Source organism: Condylura cristata, unplaced genomic scaffold (assembly GCF_000260355.1).
Source record: "Condylura cristata isolate star-nosed mole 26May11 unplaced genomic scaffold, ConCri1.0 scaffold00011, whole genome shotgun sequence".
Classification (NCBI taxonomy): domain Eukaryota; kingdom Metazoa; phylum Chordata; class Mammalia; order Eulipotyphla; family Talpidae; genus Condylura; species Condylura cristata.
The window spans coordinates 38,768,384-38,794,385 of NW_004567112.1; the positions used below are offsets into that span (position 1 = coordinate 38,768,384).

Below are 26,002 nucleotides of genomic sequence, written 5' to 3' on the forward strand. Positions count from 1 at the left end.
GGAAGTGGCTTAAGCTTCCTAGTGCTGTGCTTTAACCCACTGCGCCACCCAGGGAAGGCCCTATTCTATTCTATTCTTAAGAAATATTGGTATTAACCAACATGGTTGACAGCTCTGTCTGGCTCTCAATGATCCAACCTCTTGCTATTCTCACACTATGTGATCCTCTGTCTCGTGCATGGTCTGGGCCTAGAAATGTTTCTAGAATGCTGTGAGATAGCACTTTTAGGATTAGGTTACAAAAGGCAGTGGCTTCTCTTTTATAATACTCTCTCTTGCCCTCTTGCTGGCACACTCAAATAAAGTCAACTCCTATGCTGTGGAAGGCTTGATGGAAAGAACTAAGAACTGAGGGAGGCATCTTGCCCAGTACTTGTAAGGGTTTGGGATATCTTTTAGTCCAACAGCTCTTGGGAACTGAATCCTGCCAGCAATACTGTGAGAGAACTAGGAAAAGGATCCCCCCAATTAAACCTGTGAGGCAGTGAGAAACAATGAGAGGCTTAGAACCAGAGGACCCAGCTGTGCCCAGATTCCTGCCCTCCACCCCCCAGAAACCATCATATCAAAAGTGCTTTTAGCCAGTAAGTTTTGGTCCATTTGTTATGCAGCCATAGATAACTAATAAAGCTGCCTCATGACTTCTCAACCCGCTCATCAGGAAACATCTATATGATCTATAATTTAAAAAAATACCAGTTTAGTTCTAGATGCAAATCCTATGCTGGGCCTAGATTAGGGAAAAATAAAAAACCTGGCCCTCTGGAAGTTCTAAGTTCTAAAAATTTAATAGGATTCAAGACAGTAGACATTAACAAGAGGTTCACTCAGGCCACGGTGACGAGTGGGGAGGTGTCTAGGTGGGGGAGTCCTTACAAAGGAAAACACGGGCTTTGAAGGAGCGGTTTCCCCACCCAGAAGGGAATCTCTTCCCCAAAGGGATTTCCACACCAGAAAGGTTTGGAAAAGAAAGGAGAAGCCTATGAAGAACTCTGCTCAGGAGAAGGATGAAAGGCACCACAAATCACATCTGTATTTTCACTGTGACTACAGCTGTGGACAGTTCAGTAGACTGGAAGTAGGGGGTGAGAGAAGGAGTGACAAGGGCTGTTGTGAAAATTATATGAGGAATGGGGCTCTCCCTGGTGGTGCAACAGGTTGAAGCACAGCAATATGAAGCTATCCAAGGCCATGAGTTTGATCCCCGGCCGGGAACTGACCCACATGGCACAGCAGACCTTTCCTCACCAACCTGCTGCTCCCCTCAGCAGTGTACTTCATCAATCTGCCTGTTCTGCTCCCCACTCTGTCTCTGGTGAATCCTCTCATCCCCATACTTCTGGCCTGTATTCCAGTTCTTTTATGCATAAATAAATAAATCTTTTAAAAAAAGAAAATGATAGGAGGAACTAGCATAAAATGCTTAGAATAACATTAATGCCTACTGAATGCTGTGTGTTATTTGCGTTTTGTTATTGTCATAGGGTTCTGGCCCTGGCAGTGTTCACAAACAACTTTCAAATTACCAAACTCAGCCCTTCCTCCCCTCCTTGCAGCATCTGGCCCTGCTGCCCAAATCCAAGTGACTCAAGCTCACCATTGTGTGGGGCTCAGATATAGTAAATATCAGGAAAGTGGTTTTGCAATGGTCAAGCCTGAGAATGATTTTATTATAGCTCTTTTGGGGGTTAGTCTTATGTCTCATAGCAAGTTATAAGCATCTTGAAGATCTGATTCTTGCTCACCTTTGCAAACCTTGCAATACCTGTTGGGGGTTTATGGTGGGTACCTCTCACAAGGTAGAGCCTTCTGGAAAAAGAATTAGGCAACTGCTCTTATGCCCAGGATAGTAGTGACTTGGAGTGACCTCAAGTTCCTGGCTGTTGATCAGTCAGCTCTAAGCTGACATACAGCCCCAGATGGAGAACTCAGGAGGCATAGAATGATGCATGTGGTCTGGCTAACACATGTCACATGGACTTCATGTTTTCTTTCTATGCAAATATGCATAGAAAGGATAAATGATATATGAGGATAAAGGATGTAAGGATAAAGGATGTATGAGAATAGAATGGAAAATGAAAGACTGTATTCATTTGCTAGGGCTAGTGAATCAAAGGACCACACAGTGGGAGTTTTAAGTGATTTGTAAGTTTGGGATATTTCATGATTCAGATACATGCACTTACCATGTGCTGAGCTCTGTTCTATTAGAAATCAAGCAGTCTTGGGTGAGGAAGCAAACACACTGGGAACAGAAGGGTGGTACAGCAGCAAGGAGGTATCTGGTCCATGTGGAACTGGAGGATCCAGGGCGAAATTCCTGGAAGAAGGGACAGGTAAGCTGTGAATGTGGAGAACCCCAGGCAGGGGCCACTGGTCAGTAATACTCTCTGAGTCCTTACCCCCTGCATAGAAGCAACATACTTGCTATCTTAGGTTTGCACAAGGTCTAGTGGGAGGGAGAAGACATCCACTTGAGGAAGTTGGCTAGAAATGTAAGGCTGGTTTTGAATGAAGCAGAAGCAGCAGTGTCTGCTTTGTCTGGAATAATTAATAAGGATCTTAGTGTAGGCAATATGGGCACAATCAATTTTTTATATCTAGTACCTGGTACATGCATGGCAGGGATGAGGCGATGAATTTGGGGGATAAGCCTGAGTGGCCCAACTGAGAAGGCAGAGTGAGAAAACATGGTCACCTAGGTAACCACATGAGTGGTAACCCCTTGAGGGCAGGGTCTGTGTCTGATTCATCTGGTATACCGCAAGACAGGGCTTTGCATGCACCAAGTATTCTGTTTGGAAATGTTTTCTTTAGAGATGCTTCTCATCGCCTTGGTTATACTCACACTCAGTCATTGTACTAGTTTCCTAAGTCTGTTGTAACAATTGCCACAATTGAGTGGCTGAAAGCAAAACTCCTCTCACAGTCCTGGCGGCTACAAGTCTGAAATCAAGATGTGGGCAGAGTTGGCTCTTTTTTTGGAGACTCTGAGGAAGAAGTTGATCATTGCCTATTCCTAACTTCTGGTACTTGCCCACAGTCCTTGAGCATTCTTGCCATTCTGAACGTGTCTCTCTTTCTGGGTCTCTTCGAAGAATACCAGTCACACCCAACTCCAGTTGCTCTTATCTGGCTTCTAGTTATCTTTATTAGGTATATCTGCAATAACCTTATTTCCAAATAACGTCACTTTCCAAGGTATTAAGGGTTCAGACATATTTCTTTTGGTGTGTGTTTGTGGAGGGTTGGGTGGGCTGGGTGGGTATCTATCCAGGCCCAGGGGAACTGTTCTTTATAAGACTGTCCTGTCCCCAGAGGCAGAATTAATGAATGTGTTCTCCCAGGCTTCTGTTTATTAGAGCACCCTCACTGGTTGAGTAGGGGTTTCATCTCTTTTCTCTCCTTCATCGTGCCTAGTCGGGTGTATAGTGTCAATCCTGTACATGCAGCTGAGGAAGCAGCTACTCCCCCCTGGGCTGGTGGGCACTGCACTAGACATTTCAGGAATGAATCCTCACAGAGACCCTCCGATTTTATGGTGAACATCCGGATTTAGAATTTAGAGAGGTGGCCCTCCCTGGTGGCGCAGCAGGTTAAAGCGCAGCACTGAGAAGCTAAAGCCACTTCCTCATGAGTTCTGAGTTCGATTCCCACCTGCCCCGGAGGTGACCACATGGCGAGGCAGGCCTCTCCTGACCCGCCCGCTGCTCCCCTCAGCAGTGTACTTCATCGATCTGCCTGTTCTGCTCCCCACTCCGTCTCTGGTGAAGCCTCCCGCCGCCCCTGAGCCTCTGGCCTGTACCCGAGTTCTATATGCACAAATAAATCTTAAAAAAAAATAATAATAATTTAGAGAGGCGAAGTAACTCGGTATAGCCAAAATTCTCTCTCAAAAAAAAAAAAAAGGGGGGGGGGAGATCTGAAGGTTTCACAAGAAAAGTTTCCAATTTCCCATCTTCACAATTTTCAAAGCACCTGATCTGGGTAAGTTCAACTTCAGTCCCTTGAGAAAAATAAATTTGGAACCTCGACCTAACTGATCCCTGGGATCTGTTGCACGTTCCCGGCTCGATCTCCGCGCCTCCTGCGTTTTCCCTCCACACACAAAGCGGACTCACCCTGCACGCGAGAGCGCGCTGGCCGCCCTCCCGCAGCCTCGGCTCCAGGGCGCTCGGTGGCTGCGCGCGCTGCCTGTCCCCGCCCCGGCGCCAGTGGTGGCGCGGCGATAGGCCGAGTGGCCGTGCGCGCACAGACCGCAGCTCCGCGCGCCCCTCCCCGCCGGCTCCGAAGCGCCGCTGTTGCATGGGGCGCCGCCGGTGGCCGAGGGAGCGTGACTGCGCTGCGCAGGGCGCTAGGAGGCATTGTCGCCGTAAGTGGAGCAGAAAGCGGCCTGGAACGGGGCCCCATGCTGGGGCCCCGAGAAGTAAACCTAGTCTGAGGCTAAGCCTGGAGGGGCTGGGGGAAAGCGGGAGAGAAGTGTCCCCGTTTTTGTAGTGTACCTTCCCCTCCCCCACGGTCACCCGGTGGAAAGAGCAGCGGTGCCCCAGCTGTGGCTTCTGCAGTGCCTGAGGGCCAGGGGCCGCGCTGACTCTTGGTTGCAGACTGCATCTGGATTGGCTCGGGGGAATGGGGACGCGGTGCCAGGAAATAGGGAGCCTTGGGAAACGGTCCCGAGCGGGCCTTCATTCCCGCGAGAGGAGCCCCTACTGGGAGGAGCTGCTGTCTATTTCGTCCCTGAAGTGACACTTTCGGGGCTTGCTTCCGCCCGGGGGAGCTGGAAGTGCCAGCCCCCGAGCGTGCTTCTCTGTCTGTGGGCAGCTCGCGTGTCCCTGGCCCTTTGCTATCACCAGCAGAGATGATCTCTCCTCCGCCTGCTTTATTCCCCTAGTCCCCGCCTGCGGGAGAAGCCATTGGCTAAGGGCGCGCCGGGAGGGTGGCGTAGACGGGCGAGGCGTCCCCATGCGCAAAGCGCTGGGTCCCTGGTCTGGTCACTGCGCTCAGCTTTGGGAGTGCATGGCCCCCAAACAAGGCTCCAGCCCGTCGGGCTCACGGCCAAGCAGGCTTCTTCCCGTTGCGTGGAAAAGTGGGTCCCTTCTGTTCTGGCCTCGAGTGGGCTTTCGGGGCTTCTTGTGATCCAGCCTCTGCTTCTCACCTGCCCACAGGTTCCTCCGCTTGGTGTGGTCCAGAGCACCAGCTGGAGCCTGCTGCCTGAGCTTGCTCTCATGGCTCAGGAGGCTCGAGTTGCCCTTCTGAGTGACTGCCAGGCTCTAAAGTTCCCAAGTGACCACACCAGTAACTAAATATAGGAGCAGCTGGTGCGGCCGCGGTGTCACAGCGTTTCTTTTGCACACACCCTGGGGCTTCAGATAAGGTAGAGTTCTCACTGGTAGGTTAAGCTGGAACCCTAGCAGAGGGTTTCTGTCAGGGTCTAAAGAAGACACCCCTCTCCCAGTCTTGTAGCCAGGCAAAACCAGTTTGTAAATACAGAAATTCTGGATTGCCAGCTCCTGCAAAGCAGGACTTCTCTCTCCCCCACCCCCACCCCATCTCTGGCATTCAATTTATTCTATCCTACTTTACTCTCTGGACCTGTTTAATCACATATTGGCAATGCCTTACTTTACCACAGTCCTCACCATGCCCTGCTGCTTACCCTCACCCACCTTCTACAAGTTGCCCCCTGGCACCATTCAACTTTTGAATTTATGACTTCTCATTTAGACAATGTTTTAGATTTATTTTAAGACCTGTATTTAGATTTGAAACCCAAGTGATGGCTCTGAGCTTCATCATCACCATTTGGGGGTACCATTCATTATGTATTTATACAGTCAAGGAGGAAAGCACAGAATAGATCAGCTCCTGCCCCAAGCTACCTGAAGTCCAAGGGAAGAGATAAGTATATGTATTTTTAAAAGCTCATCAGCAACTCAGGGGTTTATGGCCAAAGTAGTAAGTGCTACTGAAACTGAGGGAGAAGAGAAGCCTGAGGGCTGGGGCAATGAGGGAAGACTTCCTGAAGGTGGAGAGATGAACATTCCACTCATTCCTCAAAGATGAGTTCCGCTGAATTGTTTGTGTGAAGTCACATGTGTATGAAGCTGGAATCAGAAGCTGGCATTTAGAAGCTGTCATTATGTCTGCACAGGTGCTGCTTTATCCTCTCTAGCTTTCACTGAGTGTATGTCCTGGGCTCTAGAAAACAATAGATATTTTGCTCAGTCCTCTTGTTGACCCCCTGAAGTAGGTATTCTTTGATCTTCTACTTAGATGAAGAAACCGGGATTCAGAGTAGTTGTGGATCTCTCCCAAGTCTTAGCTAACGATGGCAGTTGGGTATGAGGTCTGTCTTCAGCGTGGAGTCTTTTCCCACTACACAGTGTCTTAGACCTCCAGAGTCAGTCTCTTTGGTGAGAGGCACACATGTAATGAACTCACCCCTGATTCTCCCTAGGCAGGTGGGTGGGCTTGCCAGCCCCCAGCCGGCCTTCCTTGTCCTGATTGTCCAATTGAGCATATTTAGGCTTTTCCTTGTGACAGTTCTCAGACAGACAGACACATGTGTGTATGTGCAAGCATTTCTGTCCATCCTTTACATTCCTATGCATTTGACCCTCTGAGTGAGCTTATTGGAACTCCTCAGTTGGTGAAGCTGAAGGCAGGGACAAAGAGGGGCACTGACCTCAACCTCAAAGTGTGTACTCTGTGGATGCTGCCTCTGGTGCTGTGCTTTTTTTCCCCTAAGATTTATTTATGCAGACAAGAGCTAGGGTACAGGCCAGAAATGCTAGGGGGTGAGAAGATTCACCAGAGACAGAGTGGAGCCCAGAACAGGCAGATCTACTGAAATCCACTGCCAAGGGGGGGCAGCAGGTGACAGGAGAGGGCTGCTGCACCATATGGGTCACCTCTCTGGCCTGGGATCAAACTCATGCCGTAGTGGCTGGCGAGATAGCTCCATAGCACTAAGACTTTAACTCTTGTGCCCAGTGGGTACACAGAGGCCCAGTGGGTAGCTTTTGTTACACCAAGGCTCTGGATGTAGAAGGGGATTGGCTGGGCTATTGATGCTTATTCACTTTGACCTTGGCCAGATGAGTTAGCCTCTCTCTTGGCCTCAGTTTCCTTCTCTAATAAACAGGGAGTCTGAGATGTTTCTAGAGTCCCTGAAGTCCTTCAATGCCTAATAATTTAGATAGTGTTCCTCACTCCTCTTTAAGCCTCTGCCCCCCCCCCCCCCCCAGTGATCCAATTTCCCTTCTCTGGTTTCTTTGTCTTGCTCTTCTTTCCCCCCCTGGGGTTTTACAGATAAACTCATAGATTCTCACCAAAAATCAGGCCTGCAGACTAAAACTAACCTTACCTGCATATTGATAGGTGGGAAGGGAGTTCATAGAGACCACCCACCTGCCAGATGGTGAGCTCTGACCAGGTAGGGCTGTGTTCATCTGCCTTTGTGTCTCCACTTCTTGGCCTGAAGGAGGATCCTGACAGATGTGGGTGGGATGAACAAGGAGCTGGAAAAATTTCTGAAGAGCTGGGGATAGAGTACCAGCTCAGAGACCGTGGGATGGAGGGACAAGTGTCTCTTCCTAGCAGCTGGCTCTGCTCCCCTTCTCAAAGCTCCACCTCTTAAATGAGTCACACACCAATGCACACCTGAGCCTCACAGCCACCTGGCCACTGCTCCAGGGCCTGGCCCCCAGTCTGATGAGGTGACATGAGTTGCTCCTCCCAGGAAACTATAGGGATGGGCTGCCCCCACTTCTGAAGGCCAGCTCAGTCACTCTGGAGGCCAAGTTGGATGTGGCCTGGGCTCTGGGCCCCCCGTGAGGAGGTTAGTGGCCTGGGCCCCTCCCTGCTGGCTTTTGCAGTCCAGCTTCCTGGGAGGGGGGACTCAGGGGTGGTTCCCTGGCTAGTGGGCGGGCACTTCACAGCCCTGTGTCTTCCTCAGGCACAGGCCCTGTGAGCAGCAGACCGGCCTGGTGGCTGGCGACAGGACCCGTGTGTCTGCATGCTGAAGAAGATGGGTGAGGCGGTGGCCAGAGTTGCGAGGAAGGTCAACGAGACGGTGGAGAGTGGCTCTGACACCCTGGGTGAGTGGGGGCAGGGCTTTTTCAACCATAAGTTGTCTGAGGAGTAGTTTATGAAATTGGTTTTGAAATGACATAGGGAGGGCCCTCCTGGGTGGTGCAAGAGGTTAGAACACAGCACTATGAAGCTAGCTGCAGCCACTGCAGCACGAGTTCGATCCCCGGCCGGGAGTGGGGTGACCCACGTGGCGCAGCAGACCTCTCCTGTCCCATCCGCTGCTCCTCTCCTTTCAGTCAATCTGCCTGTTCTGCTCCCCACTCTGTCTCTGGTGAATCCTCTCATCCCCGCACCTCTGGCCTGTACCCCAGCTCTTGTGTGCATAAATAAACAAATCTTTAAAAAGAAATAAAAGAAATGACATAGGGAACCATGGTAAGAGACAGTATCGATACAGAATTTTGTGGTTGTTAATTCATGGATACCAGGGCCCCTTGTGAAGTAGGTTTCTCCCTCTGCATCATGATAGAAGAGGCTTGTAAACAGAGTGGGGGAGGGGTCCACCTGCCCCCCAGGAGCTCTCTGCTTGCCCTTGGGGTTCCAGTGGCTCTGAGTGTATATGTGCCCCTCAACGGGTGACAATAGCTGGCATCGGCTGACCGTGCAGCCCTGACCCAGGCCTGGAGCCTCAGGAGAGTCATTTTGTCCCAGGATGGTGTTATCTGCCAGGCACCACTAACCTTGGCCTTCAGATGAGGAAGTGGAGGGTTGAAGGCAAAGAGGGCCTTTCCCACACCACTGAGAGACCCCTGTCACTCCACTGTTTCACTTGAATGGTAACAGATAATCTTGGCTTTGAATTGGCCATAATATTATTTAAAATAATATAATAGTTTATTTTTACATATTTTTGTGCAATTTCCCATCTCAGTTGCAATCCCCTTGGGCTTCCCATCACCAAATCACCCTTGTGCCATCACCAAAGTCCAGTGCATTTCCCTCCCCCCACCATTTTTGATCCCATTCCCCGTTCCACCCCCATAAATTATCTCTGGTATATAACTGTTCATTATTATTATTATTATTTTCTCACCTGGTCCATTATACTCCTGCTATTAGTGAAACCATTTAGTATTTTTCCTTTTCTTTCTGGCTTATTTCACTAAGTATGATCTTTTCCAGCTCCATCTATGTTGCTACAAAAGGCATGTGTTTCTTTTTTTTTGGTTGCTGAGTAATATTCCATTGTGTATATGTACCACATCTTTTTAATTCAGTCATCCACTTTTGGGCATTGGGCCGTTTCCATGTCTTTCCAATTGTAAATAATGCAGCAGTAAACATGGGGGTGCAGGTACCTTTTGAATCAGTGTTTTTATGTCTTTTGGGTAGATACCTAGGAGTGGGATTGCTGGGTCGTAGGGAAACTCCATATTTAGCAGTTTGAGGAACCTCCAAACAGTTTTCCACAGTGGTTGTACTAGTTTGCATTCCCACCAGCAGTGCACGAGAGTTCCTTTTTCTCCACATCCTCGCCAACATTTGTTGTTGCTAGTTGTTTGAAGATGTGCCATTCTCACTGGGGTGAGGTGTGGTTTTAATTTGCTTCTCCCTTATTACAAGTGATGTTGAACATTTTTTCATATGCTTGTTGGCCATCTGCATTTCCTCCTTGGAGAAGTGTCTTTTTAGCTCTTCTGCCCATTTTTTGATGGGGTTGTTTATTTTTGTTGAGTTTCATCATTTCTTTGTATATCTTTGTGATCAATCCTTTATCACTAGTTTTGTGTGAGAAAATTTTTTCCCCAATCAGTGGGGTGTCTGTCTGTCTTTTGTAATGTCTCTTTTGCTGTACAGAAGCTCTTTAGCTTGATGTAGTCCCATCTATTTATCTTTGCCTTCACTATCGTTGCATTGGGTGCCGTATCTTTAAAGATGTCGCTGAAATATATGTCATGTAGTGTTTGGGCATAGCATTTTAACCCATGTGGTTAGCCCCAAGACTACAGGCATTTAAACAAGCCATCCCAAATAATTAAACTCAGCAGATGTTTATGGACTGCCCACTTTGTGCGAGGGTTAGGAGGAGAGCAGGACCATGATCTGTGTGTGTGTTCAAGCCACTGGAGTGTGGTGTCCCTGTGGAGCCAAGGCACGTGTGTGAACTCAGAGGTAGAAGCCCAGTCCTGCCCTGGGATGACTGTACCACTGGATAGGTGGGTTTGTGCTGGGTCTTTGGCAAGGAGTGGAATTCCATACACAGGTGTATGCATGTGCACATGTGTGTGTGTCTGTCTGTCTGTCTGTCTTACACAGGAGCATGTCTATGGAGGTTGCTGCCTGTGGTCATACTGAGTCTGGAAAGGCAGTGTTTCTCTGGCAGCTTTTGAGGCAAGGGGTACTGGCCCAGGAAGTGGAGAGTCACTCAGCTTTCAAGATGAGCTTTGTCACCGCTTCTTCCAGGAAGCCCTCAGTCCTACCCAGCCCACTCCTTGTTCCCTTCCTCTTCTGTAGCATCTATTCAGTATCCTTGGAGGGCAGGAATCTTGTGGTCTTTTGCTTCTCACCCTCTAAGAGCCAGAGAAGTATCAGGCACTTTGGAAGCACATGAAGGTGTTTGCTGAACTGAGCTAAAGGAGAGAAGGAGCTCCTCTGTTAGCAAACAAACTCACGGTGTGTCACTGACTTTGGAGGAGCCTTCTGCTGGTGAACTCCTGGTTGTGGACCCTGGGTGAGGAGTTCTGGTCTCCTGCACTGGTCACTAATAAGGTTGTATCGACCCCACAGCTCAAAGCTCTCCACCACTAATGTGACCCTCCTCCCTCACTGGAGTCTCCCCACTACTGCCTGCTAGCCAGCTACCTTAGCAGGTTGCTTAACCTTTCTGAGCCTCGCTTTCCTCATCTATGAAATGGGGATGTAATCATGTCCTTCTCAACAAGGTGGTGAGGAGTAATTATAATACCTGTGAGATGCTTGGTTTGTTAGCAACTCAATAAATGGCAGCTAATATTTTTAATTGTTTCTCAAAGACTAGAGGTGGGGCCTAAGTCCCTCCCCCAACAATACACTTCCTGCAGGTATCAGCCAGTCAAGACTCAGCTGGATGTCTTCACATTGTCTTTGAATGGGGAATTCAGTGCAAGGCCCCAGGTTGTGGGGTGGTGAGAGGATTCACCCGAGACAGAGTGGGGAGCAGAACGGGCAGATCCTCTGAAATAAATTGCTGAGGAGAGCAGCTGGTGAGACAGGAGAAGCCTGTTGCACCATGTGGATCAGCTCCCTGGCTGGCTGGGATCAAACTTGTGCTACAGTGACTGGCAATAGCTTGACAGGGCTGTCTTTAGCCCCTGCGCCATCAAGGAGGCCCCTGGGGGAGGTGCTGTTTGACAGAGGATTGCAGAAATAGTAGAGGAGATGTATTCTAGGCAGGTAGGGCTGGACTGGAGTTGGGTGAGGGGACTCTGCAGAGTGGCCGCCCTTCAAGGGAGAGATGATGGCACCCAGCAGTGGGGATCCTAGAGGATTGTGTTGAATCTAAGAGTCTAAACTTCAATGTCTGTGAGCCAGACATTGAATGTCAGTTCAATGTCAGTTCTTCCGCAGGCCAGGCAGGGGATTTCTGCTTGGGGGTGGATAGTGGATGCCCTGCTTGGGGTGAAGTGTGCCAGGCATCGAGGGGCCCTGAGACCAGCCCCTCTGCACTGCCTGGGGCTTCTGCCCACCGAGGAGGCCAAGCCAGGCCTCTGGCCACACCGCCTGACCACACAGTGCCTGGAATTGGAACCCCAACTGTCTGGCACCAGAGATAGTGACACTCTAGTCAGCTTGGGGACGAGTGAAATCTTTTCAGCCATGGCAGTTTTGACCAAACCTTAAGATTTCCTGTGGACGTGACTAGGACTGTAAAGTTAGGGCTGAACTGTAGAGGGCCTTTGGCCTCTTCAGTGCCCATAAAAGATGTAGAATGTCAAACTGACTTTGTACCATGGCCATCTGTGGTCCAGACTGCGGGCAAGTGGAGCTGATCAGGCTTCTGCATCTGAGGGGTCTGGAGTCCAAGCAGGTGTTGAGCACCTTGATGCTGGGTGCTGGAGGCTCCCAGGGACATGTGCAGTAGAACCTCATCTGAAACTGGGCTGTGAGACCCTGTGGGACCATCAGACAGTCATGAGTAAGCTCCAGGCTCCATCGTCAGCTGGGTTAGACAGGCTACAGGTGCTATAACTCAGAGATGGGAGATATTGCCGGGGTTGAAGTAGTCTAGGAAGGCTTTCTGGAGGAGGTGGGAACTGAAATAATTTTAAAAAATATGCCAAGACGGGGCCCTCCCTGGTGGCGCAGTGGGTTAAAGCACAGCACTAAGAAGCTACAGCCACTTCAGCATGAGCTTGATCCCCACCCTGGAGGAGAGGCGGCAGACCTCTCCTGATCTGCACGCTGCTCCCCTCAGCAGTGTACTTCGTCAATTGGCCTGTTCTGTTCCCCACTCTTGCTCTGGTGAATCCTCTCACTGCCCCTGCACCTCTGGCCTGTACCCCAGTTCTGGATGCATAAATAAATAAATCTTAAAAAAAAATGCCAAGTAACCCAATATGATTTCCATGTAAAACAACAAATAATCTGAAGCAGCCTAAACAACCAGCATCAGAAAATTGCTTAAATAGATTTGTTATAGCTATACAATGTGATTTAGGTTGCCATTAACAATGATACCTAAAATTTTATCATACGCATAAAAGAAGTCTGGCAAATTCTCATGTATAATGTAATTTGGGGAAAACCTCAGGCCTCTATTCTCTGTATGTGATAAAATGCTAATTATATCAACATGTATATACATAGAAAAAAAACTAGAAGGAAATAAAACAAGATGTTAGAAAGTACAATTTTGCATTTTCTAAATGTTCCATGATGACATATGATTCTTACAAGTAGACAAGAGTAGGTTTTTGGGAAAGGATCACCTGCCGCTCTGGAAGGTGGAAAGAATACATACTTCCCACAACAGACATAAGGACATAAGTGATGGGGTGGCTGCTCCCCCAAGACCTTGGCCTTGGGAGTGAAACAGGCTTCCCTCCCTGCCTCCCTATGCGCAGGCATGGGCTGACCAGGCCTGGCCTGTTGATGGCCCCCAGTGGGTGAGCCTTTGTGTAGGCTGAGCTGGGAAGAGCTCAGTTACAGGCAGGCTCTCAACTTACTCAGGGAGGTAACCTTGGTAAGCATCTCCCGCTCCCCCAGGCACTCCTGGTGCACTGTGGAGCCAGCTCTGCACCTCCTGCAACCTGAGCTCTGGGTCCCAGCCTTGCCTCCCCTCTGCAGGCCTCTTCACCCCCGTAAGGAGTGGCTCCTCTCCATCTGGCCTCACGCCTGCTCTCAGAATTGAAGCAGCTTTCTTCCAACCCTTCCTCCCTCCTTAGGATCAGCTAAGCTCTTTCGATAAGTTTGCAGAGTCTGACTGACTGCCCTTGAGCCGGGTTCTCCTCCTCACCCCCCTCTCAGTTGTTTTTTTTTTTTTTTTTTTTTAAAGATTTATTTATTTGTACATACAGAACTGGGGCACAGGCCAGAGGCTCAGGGGCGGCAAGAGGCCTCGCCAGAGACAGAGTGGGGAGCAGAACAGGCAGATCGACAAAGTACACTGCTGAGTGGAGCAGCGGGCAGGTCAGGAGAGGTCTGCCACGCCATGTGGTCACCTCCGGGGCAGGCAAGAATCGAACTCATGCAGAAGTGGCTTTAGCTTCTCAACGCTGTGCTTTAACCCGCTGCGCCACCAGGGAGGGCCCTCTCAGTTGTTTTTGTAATGTCTTATGCCCATCTGCGCCTCCCTGGTTCCTCGTACCCCAGAGGGGTCTCTGTGTGAGCATGTCCTTTCCTCCCAGCACATTTGGCCAGGGCCCGTTAGGCCAGTTTGCCCTCTTCGCCAGGGCCAGGCTCCTGGACTACTCTGTATTTTGGAGAGGGCTTTAAAAATGATCATGACTGTGGCCCCTCCCTGGTGACACAGTGGGTTAAAGCATAGCACTACAAAGCTAGTCGCAGCCACTTCAGCAGGAGTTCGAACCCCAGCAAGGGAGGTGACCCACATGGCACAGCAAACCTTGTCTGTCTCGCCCACTGCTCCCCTCAGCAGTGTACTTCATCAATCTGCCTACTTTGCTCTCCATTCTGACTCTGGTGAATCCTCTCACCACCCCTGTACCTCTGGCCTGTACCCCAGTTCTGCATGCATATCTTTTTTTTATTATTTTAGTTATTATTTTATCTTAAAAAAAGATTTATTTGTTTATGCATACAGAACTGCACTACGGAGGCAGAAAGGATTCCCCAGAAACATAGCGGGGAGCAGAACAGGCAGATCAACAAAGTACACTGCTGAGGGGAGCAGCGGGCAGGTCAGGAGAGGTCTGGAGCACCATATAGGTCAGCTCCGGGCGGGGATCGAGCTCACACTGAAGCAGCCACTGCTTGGCTTAGCTTCACAGTGCTGTGCTCCACCCCACTGCACCACCAGGGAGAGCCCAATAAGTAAATCTTAAAGAAGAAATGATCATGATTGCACCAGTGGAATTGGGAAAGGCCTGATGGGAAGGGAGGACCTGCTTGGCTTCCCAAGGTGGGAAGACCAGGGTGGGCTGGGAGGGAAGGCGCCAGCTTTAGTCTGCGTGTCAGGCTGTCGTGCTGCACTGCAAGGATATTTGTTGTTTATCTTCTTCTTTTGTATCGTCTTTTGTACAGCAATGTGTCACTTCATGACAGGAATGTTCTGAGAAATGGCATTGTTAGGTGACTTCATCATGGTGAGAACATCGTAGAGTGTCATTACAAGTGTCATTACACGAACCCGGATGGTTCAGCCTCCCCTACACCCAGCTTGGAGGGTGTAGACCTCAGGACCAGTCATACACATGGCTGGTGGTTGACTAAAGTATCACTGAGTGATGAGTGACTGTACTTACCAACGCTGAGGGCTCCTATCTATTTATGTTTCCCAGAAGTTCCTAGTTGTTGGTTCCTGGCTTGTTGTCCTGGCCCATCCCTGAATCTGTCACCTAGGATTCCTCTGCAGCCTCACCATTCCATGGTGGAGAGGATGTTATTTTATTTTGTTCCATACCTCCATTGTTCTGACATATTGTTTTTCTCAATTACATCCTGAGATACCTCTTCAGCCCTGTCTTCTATTTCTCTATTTGCTTCTTCGTTTGTTTTTAATCTATTCTTGAACCCATCTCATGAGTTTCATTTTTTTTGAAGATTTATTTATTTATACATACAAAACTGGGGTACAGGCCAGAGGTATGATGAGGGGGGATGAGAGGATTCACCAGAGACAGAGTGGGGAGCAGAACAGGAAGATTAATTGAAATACACTGCTGAGGGGTGCAGCTGTCAGGACAGGAGAGGTCTGCCACTCCATGTGGGTCACCTCCCTGGCCAGGGATCGAACTTGTGCTGCAGTGGCTGCCACTAGCTTCATAGTGCTGTGCTTTAACCCTTTGCTACACCCTTTGCTAAACCCTTGAGTTTCAGTTTGTAAGTCCATAATTTTATTTTCAAAAGTTCTCTATGATTCTTTCAAAAATCTAATATATTCCAGTTTCTCTTCAGATGCAATACATTTTTGCCTCTTACTGCGAAAAACAACTCAAGGAAATGGTATTATTGTGATTTGTTTATGTTTTTCACTCTTAAATATAATCATTTGATGATTCTTTTTTTCATCTTTACTACTATTCCTATAATAGGATGTTCTTAGGGATCCAAGTCTGTGTTTCATTTTGATTCTTGCTCACAGTAGATGGATCTTGATGGATTGTATGTAATTATATTAGGGTGCGGGGTGAGTGGACCCACCATAGAGCAGAGAGGGGAGCAGCCACCTCTCTGGCTGGGAATTGAACTCATGCTGCAGTGGTAGCTTCATAGTGCTGTGTGTTAACCTGTTGCACCACCAGGGAAGGCCGATTATCAATTTTTTTTTAAAAGATTTATTTATTTTTACATACAGAACTGTGGTACAGGCCAGAGGCTCAGGGGTGGCGAGAGGCTTCACCAAAGACAGTGGGGAGCAGAACAGGCAGATCGAAGAAGTACACTGCTGAGGGGAGCAGCGGGCAGGTCAGGAGAGGTCTGCCGCGCCATGTGGTCACCTCTGGGGCAGGTGGGAATCGAACTCATGCGGAAGTGGCTTTATCTTCTCAGTGCAGTGCTTTAACTCGCTGCGCCACCAGGGAGGGCCCCAATTATCAATTTTTTAACCCATTGCATTGTTAAAAGTTTGTGTGGGATGGGTACAAGAATTTCCTATGTGAGCCAACATGGATAATTATAGACTGAGAGTCCTGTCATGATTCAGAAAGATAGACAGGAGCAAGGCACTCTTGTTGCCTAGCCAGAGGCCAAATAGTGCCATTTGGATTTTGATATCTCTGGGATATCTTGTGGAATTTTTATCTTTAAAAAAAACAACACATGGGAAACCCGCGGGGATTACAATCGAGATGGAAAAAAAATGTGCAAAATGATGTAAAAATAAACTTTGTAATAAAAAAAAAACAACACCATCATTCATGGGATTCTCCTCCACTCTCACTCCTACCCTTACCTCCTTCCCCTCTGGTAATTTCAGTTCTGTCATCAGAATCCTCTAGTTTGTTTTATTTTGTTTTGTCTTTTTACCTGCTTTGTTTCCTCTTATTCCACACATAAGTGTAATCATCCAATATGTGTATTTCTCCTGATTTATTCCACTTTTTATAATGCCATTATTTTGATGAATTGGCAAAAATTCACCTTTTTAAATAATAGAATATTATTCCACTATGTATATATACCACATCTTCTTTATATAATCATCTATCAGTGAGCACTTAGATTGTTTTCATATCATAACTATTGTGACAAAGACTGTAATAAACATTGGGGTGCATACAACTCTTAAGAGTTCATGATTTCATATTCTTCAGATAGATACCCAGAAGTAGAATTGCTGTATCATATCATAGTTCTATTTTTAATTTTTTGGAGAAAGCTCCATACTGTTTTCCAAAATGGTTGTACCAACTTAGCATTCCCACCAACAGTGTATGAGTTACTTTTTCTCCACATCCTTGACAATTTATGTTGTTTTTGGTCTTTTTGTTATAAGTCATAGGCATGAGATGATGTCTCATTGTGCTTTTGATTTGCATCCCTAACAATAAGTGGTAATGAACATTTTTTTCTTGTGCCTTCTGTATGTCCTCTTTGGAGAAGTGTCTATTCAGATTTCTGCCTATTTTTAAATTGGGTTGTTTTTGTTGTTATTGCTGAGTTGCAAGGATTTTTTTTTTATATATCTTGGATATTAACTCATTTGGATGTACAAGTACCTTCTCCCCTTCAGTGGAATGATTTTGGTTCTTCTGATGTTTCTTTCCACTGTGCAGAAACTTTTAAATTTGATGTAGTTCCATTTGTTTATTTTTCTTTAATTTCCCTTGCTATTGAGGCATCTTAACACTGATATCATGGAGGATATGGCCTCTTTTTAAAAAAAAAAAATATGTATTCTGTAGTTTCAGGTCTTATATCCAAGTCTTTAATCCATTTTGAATTAACTTTTGCATATAAGGTTAGAGTGATCTAGTTTTATTCCTTTGCATGTAGCTATTCAATTTTACCAACATCATTTGTTGAAGAGATTTTCCTTTCTTCATTGTACATATAGTTCATGACCCTTTGTTATAGATTATATTGATTTATTTGTGTTTATTTCTGGACTCACAATTTTCTTCCATTGTCTATTTTTATTCCATTACCATTTTGCTTTAACTACTATTGCTTTGAAGTCAGGCAATGGGCTGCCTCCATTTTTCTCCTTTTTTCTCAAGGCTGTTGTAGCTGTTTTGTGGCATGAGGATATTCCATTGGTCTCCTGTGCCATGCTCTTTTTATTTTATGGATGCTGGAGCTAAGGATATGAGTGACTTACTGGTGACCCACTGGTTCATCACGTGTCTTTATGGTATATACCCTGCTTGTTCCATGCACTCTGGTGTCCCTATTGAGGAGTAAGGGGAAGCAACAAAAAGGAGAACCCAGAGAATTGAGCAACTTGAAGTTCCCCTTTTCCCCTCTTTTGTCAACTTCTCTTCTCATACCTTCTTGGGACCACAGTCAGCCTACCCTGTTTGTTGCAAAAGAGAGCAATCCTTGTCTCTGTTATTTGTCTCAGGTGTCACAGCTAGGCAAGGATTCTATCCAAGTCTTAATCCATGGGGTGGATGCCTCCTTTCAGCCCCTTTTTTCTGTAGGGCATCTTCAATGGTGGGTCCTGATGGACCTGCAGCAGGATGTTGGGGTGCTGTTCAAAAAATGTATATTCACACAGTTCTTGACCCAAGACTGTCTGTGTCTGTGCAGTTGTCTTTCAACAAACCTATCCCTGTGGAAAGCAGCAGCAGCAGCTCTGCCCATCTAACTGTGCAGGTGCTCTTCTTCATTTCCTCTTTTCCTGATAAACCTGTCCTTTTAAAATAGAAAAAATTTACATATTCATGAACTCTACTCCAGAGCTTTGGAAACAGAATCTCTGAGAATGGAGCCTGGCAAGCTGCATTTTAGCAAGCCCCCAGATGACACTTGCCTTTAACTTATCTATTTATTTTGGTTTTAAAATGCTGTGTTTATCGGCCCTCCCTGGTGGCGCAGCGGGTTAAAGCACAGCACTAAGAAGCTAAAGCCACTTCCGTATGAGTTCGATTCCTGCCTGCCCCGTAGGTGACCACATGGCGTGGCAGACCTCTCCTGACCCGCCCGCTGCTCCCCTCAGCAGTGTACTTTGTCGATCTGCCTGTTCTGCTCCCCACTCTGTCTCTGGTGAAGCCTCTCGCCACCCCTGAGCCTCTGGCCTGTACCCCAGTTCTGTAGGTACAAATAAATAAATCTTTAAAAAAAATGCTGTGTTTATCTTTAAGAACAGCTTTAGGTAATTTTTATAGAAAACTTATGGCAGGGAGTTCCCATATACCTCATGCTCTGTCTCCATTGTTACTAATATTTTACACAGTCTGGCACATTGCCAGATCTGATGAGGTAATAATGATACTTTATTATTAACTAAAGGCAATACTTCATTCAGATTTCCTTACAATAGAACTAGTGTCCTCTTCCTGTTGAAGCACTCTTCAGATGACCACATTACACTCAGTGGTCAAATTTCCTTAGATACCTCTTCATTATAGCTTCTCAGAGTTTCCTTGTCTTTCTCCAACCTGTGGTTTTACCCCTTTCTGGACTATCGTGAAAATAGAAATCATATTAGTATGCAACCTCTAGCGGCTGGCATCACTTTAGCATAAGTATCTGAGGTGCATCCATGCTTTGTATGCGTGAGTGTATTTGTTCCTTTTCATTCGTAAATAGTATACATGGTATGAAAGTGCCTTGATTGATTTATCCATTAATCTGTTGAAAGACACTTAAATTGTTTCCAGTGTTTTAAGATTCTAAATTAAGTGTGTAAACAGTCACATACATGTTTTTTGGAACAATCAAAGTTTTCATTTTTTTGGGTAAATTCCAGGAGTGGGGTTGCTGGTTTGTGCACGGTAAGTATATGTTCAACTACATTAGACTACCACAATCTTTTCCAGCGTAGTTGAGAGTTCAGCCTCCTCCGTATCCTTGTCAACACTCAGTATGGTTGTAAATTTTATGTTACTATAGGTTCATAATGGTCTATCCTTATGGTTTTAATATATAGTTTTATGATGCCTGCTGATGTGTGCCATTTTCCCAGCAGCTTATTTGCTACTGGCAATCTCCTTCAGTGAAATGTCTATTCAGATCTTTGCACATTGAAAAAAACTGGGTTGTTTCCTTACTAAGTTTTGAGGCATATACTCTGGTGCACATTCTTGGTGAGATAGGCTTTCCAGCCTATGCTTTCTCTTTTCATCCTCTTAACTGACTTTTGATGCAGTCAAATATATAATTTTTTTTTTGGTGGATAGTACTTTTGGTGTTGTTATCCAAGAACTCTCTGCTAACCTAAAGATTTCCTCCTATTAGAATCCTCTGGGTATTAGCTAAAGATACAGATGCATGGACCTCACTGTAACACTTTACAAGTAGATTCTCAAGGGTGGGCCTGGCAGCCCACCAACACAAACCCTGTATAATTCTTCCTTGCCTGGAATTTTGAGAACCACTGGTTTACTGTTTACAATCTGGAAGTCCTGTTCCTGTGGCTTCTGGGAGAGTGGTCAAGAAGGGATGTTGTCTGGGGAGGTCTCAGAATGTGATGTATGAAGATGGAGGTGGGGGAGGAGGGTGAGATAATGAATATGATCCTGGCCTCAGGTAGCTAAGCAACTCAGTTGGGAGCTGGGAAATAATCAAGTGGGGAAGCCAAGGATAGTGAGAGAAGGGGTTGAAGAGGTGTCTCCTCTTTCCTGCTCTCCCTCTCCCAGGCTCACCCATACTTTGGCCAAGCACTTTTCGCCCATGCTTGCCAGCAGATGGCGCTCTGTCTCCACTCACCAGATGACAGGACACAGACCTGGCACTTCTTGGTTTGGAGTCCAGGTCCAGAAAAGGGCCCCCTCCACTGACTGTCCAGCTTATATCCTATGTCTACAATCCTGACTGGTGGATATATTAGCTAGCCTTATTGCCGTAGTCATTTTGCAATGTATAAATAATATAAAGTCTCTAGATGTGACTTTGGATATCTTTAACATATGCAATGTTGCATATTAGTTGTAACTCAAAAATGGGGACTGACCCCAGAGATCTGACTTTGCAAAGGAAGACTGCTCAGGAAACACAGGCGTGTGGAAACCCTTAAGATACTCACACTCACTGAGTCAGAATTTTTCTTTGGGTCAGAAACTGCCAAGGGTTTCTTTTGCCAATAACATCCATTGAGCTCCTACTGTGTAGGACCTAAGTGCCCCATGGGGAGGGAGAGGCAGCCAGACCATCCCCCTCCCCCTGCCCCCGGGAGGGGAGCAGCTGATGGGAGCAACTTTTCGGACCTGATGGGATGCTGGTCTTGGCCCCAGGAGGGCTTGTCAGCCTGCAGTTCCTGGCCCTGAGCCTGGCTGTGCTGGTCAGGGCAAGGGGCATGTGCTTGACTGTGTTATGTCCTGGCCTGGGGAGCTTGAGGGTCAATCAGGCCTGGGCCACTCTGAAGTCACGGCTGGGGGAATGGACTGTCACAGAGCAGGCCCTCACCCCGGACCTGCTGTCCTTGGCTTTCCACCTCTCCGCTGGGGAGGAGGACAGCCCTACGCCTGGTGCGCTCCCAGTTGTACCTCCCATAAAGCATGCTGTGAGGGGAACACTAGACAACTTCACCTCTAGATGTGATATCTGAGTAGAGGGCCCTGGGAGGCCAAGAACTGACTTTCTTTGTCTTCTTACCCACACCCCTTACAGAGGGCTTTCTTGAGCGCTCATTACTTTATTTGAAATGAAGGCATTTTACCCCTAGGTTATTGGTGCTCAGCCTTGACTCTCTTGTCTTTGGAGCAGGGCGATTCTTTGTTGTGTGACTGTCCTGTGCATTGTGGGATACTTAGCATCCTTTCTGAGCTTCACCCACCAGGTGCCGTGGAACCCTCTGCTGGTCCCTCCAAGTTGTGACAGTGCACTTTGTCCCCAGACACTGTCAGATGTTCCTGGAGGAGCCTTGCCAGAGTGGGAAGCCCCACTCTGGGCAGTCATGAGCCGGCCATCCTTGATTCCGTGCCTGGTACAGGCAGAGCTCTGCCAGGGTACTAGCCCACGGGGTTCTGCTAGTGAACCAAGATGGAACCTCGGCTTTGTGAGAGGGGATCTGATCCCCAAATCAGGAACCTGGGGGTTCTGAAACGCTCTCTAACCCCATCTCTGGGGTTGGTTTCCTAGGAGTGAAATGCAGGGTTTCAGCCCTGACTTTTTGTAATTCTTTGTTAAGCCCTCCTCGGTTTACACAGAGAGTAAAACCCAGGCGGTAGCACAAAGCTAGGTTGCCTGACACCTGCTGGCTCTTCCCACTGCGTGTTTACCCACCGGGGCTTCCCTCATTACCCAGCCCAAACTGGCTGTCTTTCAGGTCCTTGAATAACTATGTCCTTTCCTGCCTCAGGGCCTCTGTTTACGCACTTCCCTTTTTGTCATGGATTTATAATTTGCAGATCTTCAACTTGATTTCTTATTGCTCAGCTTTATCATTAGGACATTCATGTGACTGCTTGCTCTTTTACATGACTATTTAATATTCTATATCACAGTTCATGGACATACACGGCTGTCACAAACAATGCTGCATGAACATTCCTGCATGCATCCCTGGAGAACATGTCCCCTAAGGATATGCCCATGTTATGGGTATCCTCAGGGGAAATGGTATTTGGGCCAATTTGGGTGCTGGCTGCTTATGGCATTGGGGCAGGGTGAACCTATGAGCAGCAGATAGTCAGGAATCATTGTCGGATCCTGCAGGTGGTGGGAGGAGCCCAGTTTTGGCAATCAGGTGGGCTCAACTTCAGTGCCAGCTTAGCTGTGAACTTGCTGGAGGACTTGGCAGGCTCTGTGAACCAGCCTCCTCAGCTGTCAAATAAGAGTGTCTCTTTTCCCTAGGGTGCCTCTGGACATGGAATTTCTGGCTTCCAGGCTAGGAAAAGAACAGCTGTGGGTACTCACTGTGGGCAGCGGTAGCCAGTAGACACTGTGCAGGATCAGGAGGTCCTAAATGAGCAGATGTGTTGGCATAGAGAGAGACGGACGGGAGCCCCTGGTGGTGTGACAGGTATTAATCAGAAATTAGCCAGTTTGGAAAAAAATCAATTTAGCTCTCAGAGAGCTGGAAGGCTTCAGCTTCAGAAGGCTGGCATGCAGCAGACCTGCAGGGGTGGGTCTGGGATGGCCTGGTTGCTTCAGAGGCGAGGGACTGCTGTCAGCCCTGCCCATGTCACTGCCATCCTGTGGCGTTCCGGCTACTTCTCAGCTGGCCCAGAGAGGTAGGCACAGAAGGCCTGTCCAGGTGGGTGGGAAAGGGCCCATGGTCTGGCAGGTACCAAGAGGATAGGGTAGAGTTTCTGGCAAATCTTTTATGCCCGGCCATGGTCTGGCCTTGCCAGGTTGGCATGGAACTTAGAGGGGGCCTGTCTGGATCCCAAGCCTTAGGGGCAGAGGGGTCATGGAGGGACAGAGAACACCAGAGGGAAAGAGAACACCTTACTATGAGAAAGCGACTCTTAAGTTGGAGAGAGAGAAAAGTTATTCTCTGATGCCACACTGGGAATCTGCACTTGGAAGAATACTTTACAACGGCTTATGTTTAATTGCAAGAGCAACAGGTAATATACCTGACAATGAGGCTCAAAGGGCAAAAATTGAGAAGCCCGGCTTCCTTCTTACCTGTTCTTTGGTCTCTTGGTCCTTTCCTTCCTGACATTGTCTTGAGACACTCTTGGGGTTACACTGGCCCACTCTAGAATGGCTAGAGATGAGGATGTTTAGCCGGGTCCTGAGACTTTCCTAGGACTTTTGGGGAGTGGGGGAAGCCCCCCAAGCCCTGTGCTTGTGGCTGAGATCTTTCTGTCCTGAATCCCCTTCTAGGACTTTGGGAGTTCTGTTGCCTAAGAGCCCCTCCAGCCTCCATGGTGGACCTCCGATTTTGGAGGGGTAAGATGGGGGGTCACCTCAGACTGGGTTCCTGTTCACAGCTACACTGCCCAACAAAGTGTGGGTGCTCAATGTGTCATCACCCTCCCCCGAGTACACTTCTCTCAGTCTTCTCCCCTTAGTTCTCCCCTGCTCATTTTTTGGCTGCAGAAATGGCCCCAGCTGTGAGAAGTGGTCCACCCTAAAGCATCTCAGTGGCCGGTGAAGTTCCCAGCACAGTGACTTGGAGATGCCACAAGCTTTGGAGACAGGTCCCCAGGCAGCAGACTGGCTACACAGGCTGCAGAAAACTTGCACAACAAGCAAGAACCTCTGCTGTCTCGAACAAGCAGAGTTTGGTTTGGGTTGCATGGAAGAGGTGGCATTTCAGCTGAACTTGAAAGAAGGTGACAGATTTAGGGGTGTAGGCCGGAGATGGGAGTGAGACAGTTTAGGTGAGAGTGTCTGCAAGCAGAGATCTGGCAAGGAGCAAGCTGTAGAGACTGGGACCTGCAGGGTTGGGGAGGCTGAGATGGGAGGGGGCTGGAGGTTGCCTGCTGATCACAGAGCGCCTGGAGTGTCACTGAAGCAGTTGCTCAGTGAAGTACCATTGTACACTGCAGTTGGGTGCTAAAGAGAGCCTGGCAAGTCAACATGACCCGCAAATAAGAACTCACATTTCCTTGGTGCCCTTCACATACTTGGCTGTCCCCATTGCTTTACACCTGTTTTATCCCATCCTCATCACAACAACCCAGTGACTGCTGTGAGGTGGCTGTCACTCAGCCATAAGAGGAGGCTGCTGTTATAATTCCTGTGTCACAGAGAAGGCGACTGAGGCATACAAAAAAAAAAAAATTGCGGAGCCACTTCCGCCAGGGAGGGGATTTGAACCCTGGCAGGGTCCATGCTCTTACCAGCATGGTAACTAGACACTTGTTTTGATGGCAGGGACCTGGGTGAGGTCACTGGCTTGTGGACAGCAAACCCACGGTGGAGGTTCTGAGCAGCAATATGCTGCTCCCGCCAAGTTTAGGAGACTCACCTCTAGGCACAGGATGGATGTGGCACCAATGGAGAGGAAGCAGGAAACACCTCCATGTGCCAGGCCTGTGCAGGTTTGACCTTGTCAGGAGTGGGGCCTGTGGGGGAGACGGGAGGAGGAGAGACTGTAAGGGGGGCGGGCAGCTGGTCAGTTGTGGGAGTCATGTAGTCTGAGACCTGGCCCTGCTATAGTAGAAACTATGCTGGATAAGGGAATTCTGATGGGTCCGAGTCCCTGAGTGGCCCTCCACACAGCAGGGGACTGGAAAGGTGGCCCAGCCAGCTAGACCTGGAGAAATGGAGACTGCTATAAAATTGCGGCTGCTCCAGGGGGCCCTGTCTCTTTCCTCCCCAACCTCATTATGGGGTCCCTCACAGCCCCAGTGTCTCCCCAACCCTCCTACCAGCTCAGGCCAGTGAGTAGCCCCCAAAAGTGAGTCATTAAGCAGCTCGCCCCAAGCTGTCACACTGCCTTCTTTATCAGTGGCACTTGAAGCATCTTTTGAAGGAAAAAAGAAATACTCTTTGAAACCATGTGGGTAATTGTGCAGCTTCTATAAAATGTATGTTGGCAGAAGAAGGAAAATGTTCTGCTTCAGAGAATTAACCAAATAGTTGATTTTGTGGCAGCAAAAGCTTTTATTGCTCAAGTATGAAAGTGTTCACCTCAAGGAGGTGATTTAGCAAGGAAGAAGAGTTTATTAAAAGCAAATAGTTCCAGAGATGCAAACACGGTGTGGCTGGCAGGAGCAAAGGGAATGGAGGTTGGGGATGGAGAGCTGGCCAAGGCCGTCATTCTGGAACCGAGCTCCCTGCAGAGCACGAGCTGAAAATTAGGTGACGCAGACAGCAGTGAGTGCTCTCCTTTAAAGGTTAGGAGATTGTGGTTTATTCTGACAGGTGCTGCAAAAGGTCATTCTCTTCGAAGATGAGGTTAAATTTAAGTGCCATTAATTGGCATCTGCCTCATCTGGGCTGATTGTGTTTTGCTAAAATGCATATTTTCGTCATGCTTCAATTTATCCCCAGGATTCCTTGTTTTGTCAAGTTCATCTTAGCAAATGTGTTATTCACTATCTGCTGGATCTGTCTGAGTAACACTCTGCGGAGGATGAAAAGGTGAGAGACGGAGCTAATTACTAGCAGGTGTCCCATTCGGCTGTGTGCTGCCTGGATCCTCCTCTGCGCAGATCTTTGCATGTCCTGCTCCTTTCCATCTTGTCTCAGTGACACGTCACTTCCTCTGAGAAGCCCTCCCTGACCACCCTAATGAGCATTG

The 26,002-nt window shown here is 47.9% G+C and overlaps 1 protein-coding gene and 1 long non-coding RNA gene across 3 annotated transcripts in view; one reads left to right on the forward strand and one right to left on the reverse strand.

The window, feature by feature from the left end:
• The window catches only part of LOC105853505, an 11,621-nt gene extending 7,430 nt beyond the window's left edge, over positions 1-4,191 (reverse strand). The window contains exons 1-2 of the long non-coding RNA XR_001145351.1: positions 4,125-4,191; positions 2,190-2,323 (exon numbers count right to left, since the gene is read on the reverse strand). This is a non-coding gene — a long non-coding RNA (uncharacterized LOC105853505). The remainder of the gene's footprint in view (positions 1-2,189; positions 2,324-4,124) is intronic.
• Positions 4,192-4,302: 111 nt separating this feature from the next.
• The window catches only part of LRRC20 (leucine rich repeat containing 20), a 77,042-nt gene continuing 55,342 nt past the window's right edge, over positions 4,303-26,002 (forward strand). Inside the window, exons 1-2 of one of the 2 annotated variants that reach the window (XM_004680808.2) lie at positions 4,317-4,375; positions 7,961-8,102. In XM_004680808.2, the coding sequence (XP_004680865.1) occupies positions 8,021-8,102 (82 nt within the window). In that variant the 5' untranslated portion in view covers positions 4,317-4,375; positions 7,961-8,020. Of the gene's footprint in view, positions 4,376-7,960; positions 8,103-26,002 lie in introns of both variants that reach the window. The other variant, XM_012723965.1, reaches the window with a different exon arrangement.